The sequence below is a fragment of the Rosa chinensis genome, chromosome 2, assembly GCF_002994745.2.
Source record: "Rosa chinensis cultivar Old Blush chromosome 2, RchiOBHm-V2, whole genome shotgun sequence".
In the NCBI taxonomy this organism is placed as follows: domain Eukaryota; kingdom Viridiplantae; phylum Streptophyta; class Magnoliopsida; order Rosales; family Rosaceae; genus Rosa; species Rosa chinensis.
This window is the reverse complement of record NC_037089.1, coordinates 20,919,652-20,938,888: the sequence shown is the minus strand read 5'-3', so window position 1 is coordinate 20,938,888 and position 19,237 is coordinate 20,919,652. Positions and strand designations below refer to the sequence as shown.

The following is a 19,237-nucleotide window of genomic DNA, read 5'->3' as shown; positions in this document are numbered from 1 at the left end:
TGAGGGCAAAACAGACTTTTTATCCCAATTTCCCCTAAAATCGATCAAAAACTCAATTCCCTCCAAACTTAGGAGGGCATGAGATTCGAACCCCCAACCTCACTCACAACAACTCAACTCCCCACCACTGGAGCACGAACTGTCCCCGATATAATGCCTCCAAACTTTATATTTATAGTCTTTTTAAGAGATACCGAATATACAAAATATATAAACCTTGGAAGACTCATTCGAACCCCCAACCTCTCTCACAACTCCTTAACACCCCACCACTCGAGCACGAACAAACCTCAATATAATACATCCAAACTTTATATTTATACTCTTTTTAGGCGATACCGAAGAATTAAACAAAATATATAAAACCTTCCAACACATGGGATTCGAACACCCAACCTTTTTCACAACAGCCCTACTCCCCACCACTGGAGCACGAGCTGCCGGTGATATAGCCTCTACAAACTTTATATTTATACTGTTCTTAGGTGATAGATTAAACACAAAACAGAATCTCTCTCCTGGTCTTCGACCTTTCTTCTTCTTCTTCTTCTTCTGCTGCGTTTAATTCTGCAATTCAGGCCTCGGTGACCCAGACGGTGTTCGATCAAAAGCCGGTGGCCATTTTCGGAGTTTCCAAGGTTTTGTTGCCCAAAGAGATTTTTGGGAGCACCCTGGCATCCAGGCCCGGGACGCCAGTTTCCGGTTGGGCTGAGACGCCGGACAGTGCTCCGTCACCGAACAATTCGATGAGTGGGCAGGAACTCTCTTCGCCGCCCGGTTTTAAGGAGATAAAATCCGAGGGTGCTGCCATTACTAGGCTGTGGAGGTTGGGGGTTGCTTCATGTTGTATAGCATTGTATAAAACCCAAAATGCAGGAAATTGCGCAGATTTTCTGGGAATAGAGCGAGAGAAGGAAATTGGGTTATAATTTGTTTGATTCTTGTTGCCATTTTTCGTTGCCTTCGTGTCATAATCATGAAGATATAAAGCTTCATTCTTTGCTTCGCAACATATCCAGCTTGGAGAGAGAGAGAGAGGATTTGTGATCTGAAAATCTGAAATTGATCGAGAGTCAAGACTTCGATCTGGGTAGTGGATTTTGGCAACTCGATCTGGGTATAATCCGATGTTGTTCAACGATCTGGGTAGTGGATTTCTATGTCAAAGCATGCTCCATAGAAAGTCTTGGTCTGACCAAACAAAACAAATTGAGGGCAAATAAGCCATTTTGCTCTGTTTTACGGACACACGTGCGCCTCACATGATAAAATTAACGGACCCGTAACGGAATTCTGACGTAGGTATTCCGTTGACAAGAAAATTAGAGTCCAGGTATCATTTTGATCACTTTGAAAGTTCAGGTATCATTTTAAAAGTCCTCGAAGAGTTCAGACATTGTTGAAGTAAAAAACCCGTATTTCTATTGACTTGTGACTTGTGAGAGGGATGGACTGAAAGTCTGAACGGCACCGCCCAAATGGGGTGGATATGGAATGTGTGCAATTTTTTTTAAATTTTTTTTTTTTTCTAATGATTTAAGTCTAGAAAAATCGAAGTTCATGTTTGGTAAGGGACATCTTCGCTGCACTACCAAGTGAGTGCCCTTTCTTGTAATTAAACAGAGGTTTCTAGGGTTTAGGGGTTAATTCAAGGCATTCAAGTCAACATTTGCTGGGTTTCCTTGTAAAATAAGGGTCTGCGTCTTAAATGACTCCACTGGGACTTTCCCAAGAACAATGGGGATTTCAAATCCTGGTTTCAGGGGGAAATGAAAGTGGGATTAGTGGTCATATCCTGGAGATAAGGTTTTCGTTGGCATGTGGTAGGCACTTGATTAGTTCAAATCCTTCATTTTCATTAGCTTTTTCAAAACTGGGTTGACATGTGTGTGCTTGCTTTTATTGAAATGAAAAGCTGCCCTGCAAAATATCAAAAATGCCCCGGTGGAGATAAATAAGTTCAAAACCGTGTAAATATGATTATAGCAAATTTTATTTGGGGCCATGCAACATTTCTGAGCAGGGAATTGACATAACCTACCAAACGTATTTATACATTTTTTTAGTGAGTTTTCGATTTCTATCAATAGCCATAGTCATGTTTAGTTCCTAATTTCGTACTCAGTTGTTTTGAAGATGAAAAATAATAACTTAATGAAACCTGTTTTAGATTTCTATCAATAGCCATAGTCATGTTTAGTTCCTAATTTCGTAATCAGTTGTTTTGAAGATGAAAAATAATAACTTAATGAAACCTAGCAGAGTATAATAACTTAATGAAACCTAGCAGAACTCTGCTAGGTCTGGGAGCGCGCCAACGTCTCTGCACCTTCCTCCATTCTCGATGGAGCACTGTCCCGCCGTCCTCATCGATGCTGGGTAAGCCAAAGCCGGCTTCTGCTGTGTTTTCTTCTTCGCTTTCTTTCTCTGCATCACTTGGGCTGAGCATTGAGGGATTTAGATCGCGGCTGGTGTCTTCTCCTTTGGCTTCAGTTTCATCCATTACTGCCGAGGGTATCTAGTTTGCGCGCTGCATCTTTGATCCCTTTGATGGTGATGGGGTGAATGGCGTTGTGGTTTGCTGGTTCGATGGTGGCTATGGTGTCTGGCTGTGGACTAGCTGAAGGTAAGGCTGGCTTTCGACCTTAGTCTGGGGGCAGCGATGTCTCCTGTGGTGGTGGAGTAGTGACAGTGCTTAGCGCCCGTTGGATCTGGCAAGCTCTGTAGGCGCTGGGTCGGGTTGATAATCCTGCTGCGTCCGATGGCGTTGGCTATGGTGGAGGCAGCATGATTTTCACCGGCAGCCAAGAGGTATCCTTGGTGGAGGCTGCTAGGGTTTCTCCAACTTGGGCTTTGGGCTCACAAGTGGTTTTAGGCCTTTTATTTTTTATTTTTTATTTAGTCATTATTCCTCTTTGGTTTAAGGGGATTATGACTATGTTTTTCTTTTTTTTATTTTAGTTTTGGGTCGCAAAATCTACTGCTCGGTTGAAATATTTATTTAAACAGTTTATGAGCAGTTAGGTTTTGTTAGAATAATGGTGCGTGAATTTCTTAAAAGGTGAGTGTACTCTGGATGGTGGAGCTCTCTATTTGTTAGAATAGGTTCTCTGTAAGTCCTAAAGGACGACTCTTTATTGACGACTCCACTGGGGTATGTCGTTTGATACTGCTTGCTGAATTATACAATCGGGTTAACCTGTTTCGATTAAAAAAAAATGAGATAATAAAATTTATTCCAACTTTTTCATTAATTTATATTTTTTTAGATTTATTCTCCGGCGGCAATATAATAGAAAAACTGTTTCGTTGTAATTAAATTATCTTTCAATTATGTCAACGTTATGTCAAAGCAAATTGAGTAGTCAGTAGAACATTCTTTACTAGTTGGTGCATGATTGAATATATTTATTTGGTAGAGACTTCTGATATCATTTTAGAATATTTTCTAAATTTTTATTGTAATTAAGGATTTAAGTTCAATATCTCCCTCTTATATTCGAGAATTTCACTAATTAAGACTTTAACAAAGCTGCATCAACTCTTTGTCCAACAAAAAAAAAACTATAAACTTTATCCCGTGCATGCTTCAACAAAACATCCTGTCATATTATTGGACAGACATATCCAAACCTGCAAAGCCGATCAACTTTCATGATTGAAAATCATCAAATCAGCTCAGTAGTGCTTTCATTTCATCCCAGCCCTCAGAGGCCCTGACAAAAGCTCACGTCCCATTTGGTTCTATTCTCACTTTGTTTCCTCTTTCCCCTAAATTCGAATCAAACGTAGAGAATTAGCAAAGATGCAGCCATGACTTGACAATCCATGCCACACTGTTTTTCTTTTTGTTTTCATCAATAAACAAAACCAATGCCAATGCCAATGCCAATGCACAAGATTAGACCTTATTGATTTTCACAATACGTCCCATCTATGTAAGAATATGAAATGGGGGACATCGTGTTATCCGGCACGGTAACTATATACACAGTAAATGGGTTTGTTTGGTTGCTTCTGTTTTTTGCTAGTAATAGTAAACTAGTGAATGGTTGGTAAATAGTTGAATGATCGATCATCTCAATAGTCCAACCATGTTCAAATGTAAGTGGAACACAAGCAGAGAACATTTACCTTTAAAAAACTCTTAATTATTGGAGTGAAGGAATGACTGCAAATTTTTCAAAGAACAACAGTGTAAGTCCCACCAGCTTTATAGTCGCCGTTAATTGGGACATGAAAGAATGAAGACACTCTTGATTTTATAAATAGTCACAAATTTGGTGTTAAAAAGCCCTTCATATTCCACAGATTGCTACAAAGTAATTGACTAGCACTTATAAGTAATTAACGTAATTGAATTGAGGGACTGACTGCCAAGTTACCACAAAACAATGCGCATTGTAAGTACGCCGGCTAAATAATCACTGCTAATTGGGACATGAGAGCAGCAAGGCACCTTCAATTTTACAAATAGTCTTGAATGCGGTGTTTAAAAGCCTTCATATTCTGCAACCATTTGTATTGCCTTACACGACGACAGTGATTTTCTTTGCCTTAAGGTGAGAAGATGTCACTGGATCGTTACCAATTACCCTCAATGTGACTAGCACTTATAGGTAGTTAACATAGTTGAGTTCTACACCACCGGATATGACTTCACATTGCGGTCTCTTTTTCGTTTGTTTTTTGATGAAACAGGATGAGGGGAAGATCCCTACCATCCCATAATACATTAAAGAAGAGAAAAAGAGTACAAGGAGGGGACATATCAAACCAAGAACTCTCTAAAAAAGATACCAACTATCAAAATAAAATTTTGGAAAACTCAAACGGTCCTCATTACAAAGCGAAGCAATGAAAGGGGGAGCTATATTCCACCACACAAAACCATTATTCAAAGTACTATACTTGGCCAATGCGTCAGCAACATGATTCCCTTCATGAAATATATGAGATGAGGGAAAAATTATCTGAGAAATACGGAACAAACAGTTTTTCCATTCTACCCGCAGTTACCAAGGCACTAAACAAGGAGACCGAAGAAAATCAAGAATGACAGAAGAGTCCACTTCTAGCCAAACATGCTTCCAATCTCTAGCCCAAGCAAGTTCAATTGCTTTGATCACCGCCATTACCTCTGCTGCAACTTAGCTACGAATGTCCAAATTAGAGGCAAAAGCACCTTTACAATCCCGGAAAATAGCACCATACCCACCACGACTCGATTCATGCTTCCAAGCTCCATCAGAATTGATCTTGATCCAACCCATAAAAGGAGGATGCCAATTAACTTCTATAAGTCGTGGGGCACGACGCAACCGACATTGCGGTCTCTATTTTTTGAAGGATGATGAAATACTCTTTAGTAAATTCTGCAACATGGAGTAGTGTAATAGAGAGATTCTTAGATAGGGCAGTCGTACCACGTGACGGTAGGGTAACTCAATTAAAATTAAGAAAGAACTTTACATATCCCGAAATTAGCCTTCTTTGTAATATTATATCTCACATAAAGGTAAGTCTAATACTCTAGCATTCTATGGTAAAATGATTTTGCAACAGGGAGTAGTGTGACATTGCATTTTTCTTTTTTTTTTACAAACATTTGTTGCTGCTGAGTTTCAGTTTGACATTGATATTGATATTGATCATTCATCTTTTTAAAATGATTTTAAAAAGATTTTGATACTCTAAAGTGAATAAATCATGAATTTACGTGAATTTCGTCTAATTTAGACCATCAATAGAATCTAATGCTTTTTATTAAGTCACATCAAATAATTTTAGTTTTCTATTTCAAAATATTATTGTTGTTGAACTCTGTTAAGTTCTACACCGTTAGTTTTCCACTTCTCTTTCTTAGGTTGTTCATTTTGCTCGATTCACCGCTTCGTTCTTCTCCCTTCTTGTCTGTTCTTTTCTTTGTTTCTTAAATGGGAATCCAAATGAATGCAAACATCTCTAAGGTTTCTGGCTTACTCTGTAGTTCAGTTCATCAATTAGAATTTTGATTTTTTCAAGTCTACTTGGAAGAGTTTGATTGAGCTACAGAAATTACGGGGAAGGGAAGTAAAGGGAAAGTGGTGGATGTGATGATATTACTCTGAACTACTCCATCTTTTAATCCATGATTTTCAGTATAATTGGAACAGATTAGGGATTGAAGAACTCTCTTTAACGAATTTGGGAGATTCGATGTTTCCCCTAGGTTTGGATTTTGGAATCTGGTATTAAAATTCAAGTGGGATAACAATCCCCCATTCCCCATATGCATATATTAGGACCATTAGAAGCCAAATAAATATGGGTCAAGGAAGAACCCATTAAAATCCAACCTTGTGCAAGAAAATCATTGATTTCATGAACTGGTTATGAAGTTGGGAAGAGAACAGACTCAATAGAGATTAGAGAGAGAAGGGAGAAGAGAATGTTAACGGCGAATTGGCCTTAATTTGTGACTAAAAAGGCAATAAGTTACGCTCGATGATGTGGCTGCTCCCGAAACCATTGGACCATGGTGATGGTCCAAATTATATCAAATTCACCAAACTGCATGGTCTCTCACTGCAGAGGAGGTGAATCCTTTGTACAAACGGAGACAAAAGGCTCTTGCCCTTGGTATTCCTCAACTTTCTTTACATCTTCAATCCAAAAGAAGGAGAAACACGTACATATGTTCACCTTTAATTTCCATTCTCCTTATTATTTGATTCGACTTCACATGATTTCTTTAAAAATTTAAAAATAAAACGTCTTGCAAATTATATCTAATACTGAATATATGCTTCGATTTATAGCTAAATGAAATGATGAATGAATAGAATAATTCTCAAAGATAATGGAAGTTCAATTCTGGAAGCAGAGCCATGTATTTTAGATTTAAAATCAGATAATAAAGCTCAATTCAAGAAAAGAAACATGACCGATACAACTAGATTATAGTGTCATAGAAGCATCCTAAGTTTCTAGGTTTTTCAACAAATCTCCATAGGGATCTGATATACAGGGTTTTAGATAGGGTTTTTTAGCCTCTGAGCTTAGTTGATTAATCTGTATAGAAATGGTAGGTTAAAAGGTAAAAGGAACCTATGAGGAAACCTAACCCACATCCTTACCTGCCCACACTCGCATTATATATAAACTATATGTCATGGTCTAAATTTCTTAATTCTCAGTATCTCAGTGCCAATTAACTAAACAACAAGTTAGATTGAAGATGTATATGAGAGTAACTCATTTCATTTTAAGCTAGCTGAGCAACAAACACACATCAGTACAAAAGCGTTTGGCGTCAACTGTAAAGCACAGAAATATAGATATAGACTGGTGATAGAAAACCTAGTTACGAATTAAGAAAATTCATGGAACACTATTATTGATCATTGCCAAATGATTTTGAAGATTTGTTTGGATGAACTTTCTCATAAGAATCGTATCCCGCATTTACATAACACCAAACAAAGAGGACAAAATCAATTGGTTCTAGCAGCTAGCATACCATTAACCATGTCGAATTTTCAAACGTAGGTATTGATACAAAGTTCTGGAGAGAAAGTTTGGCCCCAAAATGACAAACTACTTTAACAGAAATCTAATTAGACCATGGGAGTCCACCAGGGTCCTACGTTCTTTAATCTGTCTAGGCAAATCGATCTGTTCCTCTCTTTTTCAATTTTGCAGAAAAGAAAAATTACTAGAATTAAGCAGTCCTTAATATTGGGGTTAGATTCTAGTATTCGCCACTATATTTATATATTTGTCTCATGCTAGCCTTTTGCGGTGGCAAGTCAAAAGGGTATTATGTAATTGCATTAGAAAACGCATGGAATTAGGAAATTTGTAGCCACTCTGCCCTTCATTAATTTGGCATTATCAATTCTTCCAAATGTTAATTAAGAAGCTTATGTCCAGCAGTACAAGTTGACGATGATTCACAATGTTCCCTGCAAAGCTCTCACAAGTTCTTCATTTCCAAAGAATGAGATATAAGGAAAACGACTAGGACACATGCAATAACACCAAAATTTCAAGAATAAACACCCTAGCTGATTGTATTGGTGATGTTACATACCCAGTCGTATCTTTGCGAAAATATGTCCAATTATCAGACTCAATGTCACACTACTAAAACTAAATCCCGCTCTATAGTTTTACTACTCCATTAGAAGTCCAGATTAACAAAACCGAAGAGAACTTGTCTAATTAGTAGTAAAAGTTTGATACTTGTAGTTTTGGTTAAAATCAAGTAAACCGATATATTAATTAAGCTTCATCGGTTGACTTCGATATTTTATTAATGAGGTGGAAAAATTAGGTAGAGAAATTACTACTGCATGAATGACGAAGAAATTTCTGCTTTCGATACCAAGATTCTCTAATTTTCAAATGTCTGAAAAATATGAAAGAAAAATAGAGTTCTCATCATTAACATGTATGCATGCAGGTCTCTGCTGGGCGGAAGATCTGGTGTGTGTAATAAAAGCAGCAATTGATATCAGAAAGACTGGAAGAGGTCGAGGGGAACTACTCCTACTGCAAGTCCACGATCGAAGTAGATAGCTATCGCTCAGCTAGTCTTATTAATTCGATCTCTTCAGAGTTCTCACCCCACATGGACATGCATGTAACCCTAATTTATTGTAAATCGCCATCTTCAATCTGCTTCTTTGACTTCATTCAATGTTGTGGACCTGATGATGGATTGAATTTGATGAAATTGTTAATGATGATAACTTGAGACCAGATATGAATGATGAAGATACGAAGTTAAGAACCCTAAAACTAGATAAAGTACTTGCCATGAGGATCACTACGATTTCATTCGAAGTGTCCGTCACTCTAATTAGTTTCTTGAAACGCTACAGAGATGAGAAAGATAAGATGAAGAAGAGAGATATATAATCGTCGACAAAAATCTCCCATAAAACAAGGATACACATAGTCAGACATCTAAACTCATCAGTAAAAGCATCCCATAAAAAAAAAAAAAAAAAAAAAATTTGGAATGAAAGACGCCATTTCTGATGAATAAATCATCGACAAAAGATCCTATAGAAATGGAACATTGATTTCCGACGAAAAACTCGTTGGCACAATCATTCCATTAAAAAAGAAAACAAAATTTATAAATGAATATACATCGCTAAAAGCCTCTCATTTTTCCAATGAAATTTCAGGGGCCAAAACTTTCATAAAGAAAAGTACAGACAAATGCCAATTAGACAAAAACTTCTCATTAAAAATTGACCTTTTTCAACGACTAACTTATCGGTAAAACCATCCCATAAAAAAAAAGAAATGCTAAATATTGTTTAGTACCCTGTGGTATGGGCCAAACATCGATTCAGTCCCTCGACTTTCAATTTCATCAAAAACCCCCCCACAATATCATCTTCTCATTCAATAGGTCCCTCCGACTCAATTCCGTCAATTTCAGACGTTAAATGCTGACATGACATTTCCAACTAATCAAAAGTGGGGCCCACATGGAAGTGAAATTTTCAAACTAACCCTGGCCAACCGAATATGGAAAAATCCAAAATAAATTCTAGACTTTAAGGTTTGGGAGACTCAAACCCACCCCAACACATATGGTATTGGTATATTACAAACAAAAATAACATATGTATTTTAGTTTAAAACATATGACTTCTTCAACCGCCACGGCTTTCTCCTTCATCTTGAAACTGGTCAAATCGAGAAGCTTCACAGCACCGGAACGATCCCCTGCGCCACCACAATCATCACGTTCTTATCATATATCTTCCTGCAGAAGTAGGAGCAACGCTCCCATGGCCGAGTTTCGCGACTCGGCGCTCCCAATCTGCAGCCAAGTCACTAGATTCCAGCACTCGGCCAGGATGGTCTCTCTTTTCGAGGAGGAGCTGAAGTTGGCTGTGTCGTGGAGGACGCCACTCTTGAAGAGAATCTCGCCATCCTAGAGGTGGAGATCGAGCTTGGCGAGAATGGAATCAACGTCGCTCTGAGTCCGGAGCTTGCTGTAGGAAAAATTGGGGGTCTGGCAGGGTCGGGGGAGCGAAACGGTGTTGCTGAGGGTGTGGGAGACGGAGATGAGGACCTCGAGAGGGTTGGAGGTGGAGGTGGGTGGAAAGGGAGATGGGGTCTGGGTCTTTCATGGTGGAAGAGGAAGAAGAAGAGGAGAAGAGGAGAGGAGGAGAGAGGTGGGTGGAGAAGGATGATGACAAAATACATATGTTATTTTTGTTTGTAATATACTAATACCATGCAAGTGGTTTGGTGGTTGGGGATTTCATTTGCATATGTGTTGGGGTGAGTTCGAGTCTTCCTAACCTCAAAATCTAGAATTTATTTTGGATTTTTTCATATTCAGTTGGCCAGGGTCATTTTGAAAATTTCACTTCCTTGTGGGGCCCACTTTTAATGAGTTAGAAATGCCATGTCGGCACTTAACGTCTGAAATTGACAAAATTGAGTCGGAGGGACCTATTAGACGAGATTGTGAGGGTGTTTTTGATGAAATTAAAAGTCGAGAGACTGAATCAATATTTGCCCCATGCCACAAGATACTAACGGTATTTGGCCAAAAAAAAAAGAGAGTCAAACATTCATCTCTCACAGCCTTACTCTTTTGCTGACGAAAGTTTGTCGGTTAAAGACTCCTTCCGAAACCTTCCCATAAAAATGAGTCACACCAATGCCGACAAGTGATTTGTTGGAAAAACTCAAAAAAGCCTCTCATAAGAAATAGTGACATATTTTGGTCGTTGTATTTCTGCGTCAAGTTTCCAGTAAAAAGAAGGGACACACCTTACCAAATACCAACTAATCGTTCATCATAAAAGGCTCTTTTTTTTTTTGTCAAAGACACTCTTTTTGTCGATGAGTAATATGTTGGTAAAAGCCACATCAACAAATATTAAGCTTGTTCTCATTATAATGGTATAGATAGATGTGCATACCTTCCAAAATTTAAGTAGATGAGAGCCTCATTTCCTACATGCATGAACAAGCTCTTGTAGATTTCACCTACTAGCATCCATCTCAGCCATTTAGGGGAACTAATATCAAAATTTTAATTGACAAAAGGTAGGTTATGAGATTAAAATTCAATTTTCAAATATCGAATTAAAGTGGAAGATGAGTGAGAAAGAACTCAGATTAATTTGAACATAGTCGTATTTTGTTTTTTACTTTTCTTTTATAAATAGTTACTAAATGAATGCAACATCAAATATGACAAAGTGCATATTCACTTAGTAAAGGATGAAAAATGAATGATACATGGTTTCATATAGTCTGTATTCTCGTTGTAACAATAGAGGATCAAGATGCATTATTACGGTGTATCCTATCTAACATATTTCAAATTTTGGAAAAACATGAATGTCGTAAGTTAAAGACGTCACTAGAGATCTGGTATTGGGAACTATGATCATCTAGTCATACTAAGAAACAACAAAAAGAAACAGTTCATATGTACACAGACGGGCTGCGCAGCTGCATTATTAGGGTTTGGGCCAGTACTAGAACATGGAGAGACATAGAGAGACACGAAGGGAAACATTATATAAAGCTAAAAGGGATGGATCGAGCTACGGAGGGACGTGATCGACTATGCCTTCCACGTTCAAAACATTTGAAACTTCAATGCAAGTATGAAAGATGTAGGCCAACAACGCAGGACAGATACAAATCAATAAAGCTATAAAGGTTAGAGATTTTCTTTGGCCTTTAGGTTAGTTTTACCAGAAAGTACATCGCTCAATTATTCAAGCAGAAAGTGGAAGCTAGTGCAAATTTATTATAGAAAATGTAAGCAGTGTTTAATTTTGATGCAGAAGAAATAAAGTTTTTATTATTATTATTATTTTTTTTTTTAACTTATCTTTTCGGGTAAATTGCGAGTTAAATTAGGCTTAACGATTGTAGTTCTTTAGTAGTTTGGTATATAAACATCTTTTGATTATGATTTTTGGTCTTGTATTGTGTTACTAAATTTTTACGCTCTTCCAATTGATTTACACCCCCATTTTAGTATTCAAGGTTTTATAGGCCGTTACAAATATAATGTTCTGTACACAATGATTTTGCATGTTGTATATGTTTAAGTGACCTATTTTCTACCTTCATATACACTATATATCACCATTATCACATCCCCTAGTAAATAATTTATAACTTACGACATCATTGAGATAATAAACATAATATCAACACACATATAACTTGTACTATTACATACACAGATATGGTATGTATTGGGATCAATAGTAACTAAACATGATTTAGGTTTAATTGTGTACGTTAAGCATGATTGGTATGTAGATCGATGCTGTAGTGCACGTTAGAATGTTGGGATTGATTAGGTAGCTAGCAAGCAAGAGGTCGAGAAAGAGATTTGTCATGGAATGACAAATTGATGGGATATTCTCCACGGATGTCTAAAAATACAAAACATGGTGGGATCGATCTCAAAAAATTTAGAATTGAGAAAAGGGCAGTTCCTGCTTTAATAATGGAATTGGCTAGCTCTCTCTTTCACGGGCCCTTGTCCTTCATAATTTTTCAACCAATCTTACCAATACTGTTTTCTGCCTATCATTCCGGGGATCTAGTCAAAATTAATTCAAACATTCAACATGCATGCTTTGGTTGGAGAAATTATCTAATGCTCTTCATTCATCCACCACTAACCAACAAACAAAGATCGGAGCATTACATTTTCGCACTGCCATATATTCTTATGTTTTGTGCTAAACTTTAAAGGCAAGGGATATACTTTTCATCAAAATGGAGCACATCATATTTGTTTTATAAAAGTTTTATCTCACTGTAAAAAATAAAAAATAAATGATTTTGATCATAAAGTTAAAATGCACGATATAAAAGAGAACCTAGTAATAGTTATGAATGTTAGAACAAAAATGTAGCTAACATAAGTCGATATGTATATACAATCATTCTTGTGGCACATGATCGACTTAGGGAGTAGAAAACAATCAAATTTTAGATTGGCGTGGTCTAAAATGAGAGTGTCCAAAACATGCAAGCTCTATGTCTAAACCTCAAAATCTTGTCAAGTCAATCTTTGTAACGATCCGCTATCATGATCCTTGAGTAGCCATGTGCTGCTATACATGCAGTGACACTAGTCATGTGATTCCAGGCCTGGCCCTATAGCCATCAGCCATGTGCTGCTGGGTTCATATCTTCTTCCATCATACCACGTTTAAGAGGTCGGGTAATTCGTGATTTGCCATAGGGGTGTCTCTTTCTGTCGAAGCAACTGATTAACATTCGATCGTTTTTTTGGTAGTACTAGAATCAAACTATCCGATCAGCTGTCTACTTCTCTGTAGTTTTGTTAACCGATTTTCAATCACACGGATCAAAATTTCCAAACATAAGCAGGGAAAAAAAAAAACCATTACCTGAGACAACGATCACAGAAGAAAAACCAACATATGTATAAAAGACGCAAACTCTTTTTGGAGATAAAAAGAGGTCCTACCGGGAGTCGAACCCAGGTCGCTGGATTCAAAGTCCAGAGTGCTAACCACTACACCATAGAACCGCGGATGTCCAGTTTTTGAGATCACTAGAGTCATTTTCGTTTCTGTTTATTATGATGCGCCTTTCAGTTTATTTTGGTGCAACTCCTTCCGTAAGTCCAGGCCCATCCAAAGTTGGGCCGATCTTGATCAGGTCCACAAAAGTGCATGGTATGATAGTAACATTACATATTACAGCTGAGGCTGTTTTTTTTTTTTTTACCAAAAGCTGAGGCCGCGCTTGGATGAGGAACTAGTAGTTGCCATAAATCGGAAACTTGAATAGGATTCGTGGATAAAAAATGTGTGTTTCAATTTAATGTCACTTTGGTATAAGCAAAACTTATAATGTATTGGAAGTTGGGGAAAAGAGATCAAAGAAATCAAAGGTGCATCCATTTATCTTCAATTAAAAAAACAACAGAATCCTCTAGGATGGTATAAACTCTCGCTGCCCCCAAACTCTCTGCAGTTTTGAGAGTCGGTCAACCGCTTCTCCACCCTCTATGATGTGTCTCCACCCTATGTGGTGTGTTTTCCCTGAGTTTTGTCTCAGATCTGAGACATAATGTCTCAGTTTCATTATAGTTTTCTTTGTTCTAGCCCAATTCTTCTTCAATTACCCAGATTTATTTCCACTTCTCTCACACTCTTACAAATCCACCTCTCATGTTCTATCCCATCTTTCTCTTTTTTTCCAAAATCCCCTCACACTCGGTCTTGACCTGGGTATCTACACTTAACTCTACACCTACGAATAGCTGCCGAACCAGTACTCCACCGATGTTTGTGGACGTCACCGAACCAGTGGCGTTGTGTTGCTTGGTGGTCTCCACCACCACGACTGCCGTTTTCATGTCCTTTGGTACCTCTTTCATTCTTTTGCAGACTATTTGGGTATGGAGAATGATGGTGGACAAACCTTTGGCCTCCGTAAGTGAAGCTTTGGTCGATGCTTCTCTCTTTGCAGCTTGGTGGTCAGCAGCCATGGCGACTGGTTTCTTTGCGGCAGCACTGTGGTTATAGATCTAGGGTTGGTTTTAGTTGTTGTTGGGCTTTTGGGCCTTGGTTTGTTTTCTTTTCTGTCTGATGTAGGTTAATCAAGTTTTTGTCTTTTGGGCCTCTAAGCTTAGGACTTTTGCTTCCTTACGCACATCAACATTTGCAATTTGTTTCTCTTTTAACGGATGAACCATTTGACCCAAAAAAAGAAGAAGAAGTTATAAACTATAAATCATAGGGGAAAAAAAAGAAAAAAACAGTTCCTGCCTCGATCTATTTTTATTTCAAGGAATTTGTCTGATTACCATACAAAGCTATGCCACAATTCAAAACCTCCTGTCATGCTCTTTTTAACATCAAGGAGTTGTAGAGAGCCTCGGTTTGCAGCAGTTTACCACCCCCCCCCATTTATTACGAGTCATCGTGTTCTTGAGAAAAGTGTATGTGGATCCATCTAAATCGAATAAGCATCAGCAGTGCCTGTTCACTTTCTGATGAAAGAAACCCCCTTCTGAATGCTTGTTGCTAATTCTTTCTTTGCCTTCTCCAAACCAGACCTGTTTCATATACCCAGAAAAATGTAAAATTTGTTGTATAGAAAGAAGACAAGCCAGATGCAAGGGTTTTCAACAGATAAAAGTTACAGACCTCTCATACTCATTCAGGGGGCCAAGAGGGTGTATTTCCTCAACTCCAGTACGGCCAAGCCGTACCTTCGATGCAAAGAAGGGAAGTTCAGTCACCTATGAATAAGCAAGCCATGAGTTGTTAGGTCCAGGACAATTGAGAACAATTCAAAATTTTAAAGGTTGTTAAGATCCTAGTAACATGCCTGAGAAGCCACAAATGCACATTCAACAACACCGGCGTCCCCTCTTAAGCCACGAAGGCATGCATCTGCAAATTTAACAGCAGCGTATGCCTGCATTTTTTATTTATTGCAAGGATTTAGAGGATCCAACCATCTTTAAATAATGGATTTATGAATAAAGAACCAAACGAGGTAACTTGAGAAAAACTAAGAACTATGTACTAACTACTAACCATTGATAAAGTTGCAGAACCAGCTCCAGCTTTTGCCTGTGCAAAAATGTAAAGATTTCCTAGTCAATGTCATTCTTGAGTGTCAATCACATTATGGCAGCATCAGATAACAAAGCGTTTTGAAACAAAACATTATTTATCAAAATAACTTCTAAATTCTTGTATCACAATGCGAAAAACTTTACTCTTCTTACGACGAAACTATAGCATTAGTTATAATTAATTTATCTTAATATTCAAAATATCTTGAACAGTGTTAAAGAAATTCCCACTATTTTAGCACAGTTATAAGCTTCTAGGAAACATAAAGGGTGCTAAAACTACCTAACTCCTCGGATAACATCTGGTTTCTCACTTCATACAATGCCCACAAACGGTGACAGAATAGCCAAAGCTACAAATACCACTTGCATCCTTTTACAAAAGCAGTGTTTCTTTTCTTCTTGATAAATAACTCTTTGCAAGAACTAGACTGTATAATCTAAGTACCTTATCCTACCCCATTAATTAGTGTAATGTCTCTTTTATTCGCCAGAAAGTGCATAGCGTGTCTAGTGATCAAAAAAGACTCTTGCATACCCTGATTTGCAACTATTTTCATAATAGCAATTTAAGGCCTAATACTCAGATAGCTGAAGAGCATTTCACTTCTCAGACACTTAATTCACAGTACTTTCTCACTATACTTCAACATACCATACAGAACTAGTAATTCTCTCAACCAACCTACAGTCTACCGCAAGATGAAAGCTATAAAACTACTGCGACATCTTTTCTTTCAAACTTCTCTCTAAGACTGTCAGTATCAGAAAGAATAAGCCAAAGCTAGTCTCTTAACCTTGAGTAAACTATATAGTCATGAACTCATGATATTGTTTGCAAAATTGTACAAACTGCTTAACAAGAGAGGCACTGCTTACTCACCTCAACAACCTCAGTTCCACCATTCTGAATGCGATCAGTTAGATAATCAACTTCCTTTGGGGTGAAAGAGCATGGAGGCTTAACCTGCATACAGTAAAAACAATAAATTCGAATTAGTTAACTCCGACTCTATACTACATACGCATGATCAAAATTTCGAAAACAAGTTGTTCTGAACCTGAGACAGAAGAGGCAAAATAGTAACTCCAGCATGACCACCAACAACAGGGACATCAACTTCCCTAGGATCAAGACCCAGAACCTCTGCCTGCAGTTAAATTAGGATTCTCTTCACAACTTATAACCAAATTGATCACTTGCATAATCGAATTAGGAACTGAAATGCATACCACAAAAGTATTGGCTCTAACAACATCAAGCATGGTAACTCCCAAAAGCCGCTTCGGGTCGAAAGTCCCAGCCCTTTTGAAAACCTCAGCAGCAATAGGAACCGTAGAGTTCACAGGATTGCTAATCAAGTTAACTATAGCATTGGGACAACACTTGGCAATTCCTTCACAAAGCGTCCTCACAATTCCGGCATTGATGTTAAACAAATCATCTCTAGTCATTCCCGGTTTCCTAGGCACGCCGGCTGGAATTATCACCAGCTCCATTCCGATCAAAGCTTCCTCCAGCTGCTGCTGCCCTAAAAACCCACGCACCTGTAAAATTCAATCAATTTTGAACTTAAAATTTTCAACTTCAGAAACCGGAATTGGAATTCGGAACTTGGGGGTTTTAGTTTACCACGGCGCCGGTGTCCATGTGGCTGATGTCAGAGGTGACGCCGGGGGTGTTAACGACGTCGTATAGATGGAGGACGGAGACGAGAGGGTTCATCTTCATCAACATGGCCAGAGGTTGACCTATACCGCCGGCCGCTCCCAAAATCGCGACTTTGAAACCCGACGCGCCGCCCTTGGCGCGGCAGTCCAGTCGCCGGAGAGTCCCGGCGTCCTCCATCTGGAGATTCTGAGGGTCGAGATGGCCGGAGATTCTAGCAATCCGTTGACTCGCGTCTGAGCTCGACTGCATCATTTTTTATTTTATTTTTTGACGGGAAGTTTGATCTGATCGGCGATTTATATATGAAGAGAGGGATGGAGAAGAAGAGAGACGTCAATGATGACGTGAGAATTGGGAAGCGTGAAAATGGAACTGAGAGCTATCCTCTTATCCCGACGCCCAAACCTTTCTATTTTGGAACTTTTACGGGTCCCTATCCTAATTAGGAAAGAACCATACTTCTGATCACTAATTGTTGTTAGCTGATTTTTATGGGGAAATTAGGGTCGAATTTAGTTCACTAATCCGCGTTAGAACCCCTTTTTTTGATCAATTTAAACAAGCAATGTGCATTAGTTACCAAGTTTGGCATTACAAGACTCGAAAAAGCCCACAAAGAGTAACAATAGTTAGAAAGGCTTTCAGATCCAAGTAACAATAGTTAGAACCTTGGTTCTGATTTTTTGGCTGCAGTTTTAGTATCAAATAATAGTTTGAGAAAAAAATTAACGTAAGTTCAAAATCTAGCTCTATATTAGTTGCAATCTTGATCATTTTACTTGTTAATCTCAGTCAAGATAATTGAAGCTTCATTATTATCCGCGTTAATTTCATCACAATTTGATACTCCATTTGAAAATGTTGAGATTTTCATGATTTATACACATCAGTGACATCAATGTTATTTTCATATTCATTGTTGGGCTGTCAGGACCAGCATAGGTCTATAATCAAGATTAGGACTGGAAGCAAATTTCCAAAGCATTTGGAGTAAGGCCCATTGACAAAATGGATTGATCTTGCATGCATATAAGAGATCATTTGAGCCCAACTTAATAGGATAGCATCCTTTGTAAAATACTCAAAATAAAATACAAAAACTCCTTTAGACCTAATGGAAGGGCTGCCCAAGCTCAGAAGCTCTGAGGTTTTCTTCAAAGGAATATTCTGTTTACACTTCAAACATCATGTAGGATTATTGGTTTCGATTGATGGAACAGCACATAACTGGGCCAAAACTAATGGGTTTGTGACCACTGCATTTTGATGTGCTTATGTTGAATGTGTGAGGTTATTTATGAGGACTGGTTGATGACTTTTTAATTAACGGTTGCGGGATTCACTTTTCGATCACATTTCGACAAATCAACCATTAGATGTTTTGATATTCATGAGTAGATCATTTATGCAAATTTTCAACAAAATTGAAAATCGTTAAGACATTCATAATAGTAATTTATCATTTATAAACATGAACAGTTCTGGTTTAACAATGGCTCATACATTGATTTGGTCCAGTTTGGTATCTTAACGATTAAAAATTTGAAAGAAAATTTTCAGAAATGATCTGCTCATGCATACCAAAAAATCTAATGGTTGATTTGCCGAAATGAATTGAGAAATGGATCTCTCAAACCGTTGATTAGAAAGTCCTCAACTAGTCTTCATTAGAGCCTCTCCCTATATTGAATAAGAACAGGCAAAATGACATGCGTTAATATTTAGGTCAAGAAGGCATTGAAGTATCGCTTGTTGTACAAGTTGGGATCCGAGTCATCTACGTAGTGTTCGGACATGAACTCCCTTCATCATATACAGTTGTTGGAGCTCAAAGCTTTAATGGTTAAGAAGTTTTATCTATGCATTCAAAGTTTTAAATTGAATATTCTCTCTCACAAGAATCCAAATACGAGAAATACCTTACATAAAAATATATTTCATTG

General features: G+C 37.9%; 1 protein-coding gene and 1 non-coding gene across 3 annotated transcripts; both read right to left on the bottom strand.

The window, feature by feature from the left end:
- Positions 1 to 13,486: 13,486 nt before the first annotated feature.
- On the bottom strand, positions 13,487 to 13,558 carry TRNAQ-UUG. Its single transcript has one exon. It is a non-coding gene; the product is annotated as a tRNA-Gln (tRNA).
- Positions 13,559 to 14,774: 1,216 nt separating this feature from the next.
- Positions 14,775 to 17,745, bottom strand: LOC112188803 (malate dehydrogenase, glyoxysomal). 2 transcript variants are annotated; one of them, XM_024328011.2, is made up of 8 exons: positions 17,256 to 17,743; positions 16,856 to 17,170; positions 16,684 to 16,773; positions 16,506 to 16,589; positions 15,582 to 15,617; positions 15,370 to 15,459; positions 15,186 to 15,280; positions 14,775 to 15,094 (listed from the first exon to the last, which is right to left on the bottom strand). In XM_024328011.2, exons 1-8 carry the CDS (start codon positions 17,544 to 17,546, stop codon positions 15,022 to 15,024), a joined length of 1,074 nt encoding a protein of 357 aa, XP_024183779.1. In that variant the 5' UTR covers positions 17,547 to 17,743; the 3' UTR covers positions 14,775 to 15,021. The 2 variants fall into 2 exon arrangements, with proteins under 2 accessions (XP_024183779.1, XP_040371162.1); XM_040515228.1 differs by lacking the exon at positions 14,775 to 15,094 and having other exon boundaries at positions 15,582 to 15,640; positions 17,256 to 17,745.
- Between the last annotated feature and the right edge of the window lie 1,492 nt (positions 17,746 to 19,237).

What these genes read in the sequence shown, in the direction of transcription:
- LOC112188803 (XM_024328011.2), bottom strand. Translation starts at nt 17,546, where the DNA reads ATGATGCAGTCGAGCTCAGACGCGAGTCAACGGATTGCTAGAATCTCC. An exon ending in GTTCTGCAACTTTATCAATG is followed by an intron (nt 15,460 to 15,581) that starts GTTAGTAGTTAG and finishes TAAAAAATGCAG; the next exon opens with GCATACGCTGCTGTTAAATT. An exon ending in GTGCATTTGTGGCTTCTCAG is followed by an intron (nt 15,281 to 15,369) that starts GCATGTTACTAG and finishes GCTTATTCATAG; the next exon opens with GTGACTGAACTTCCCTTCTT.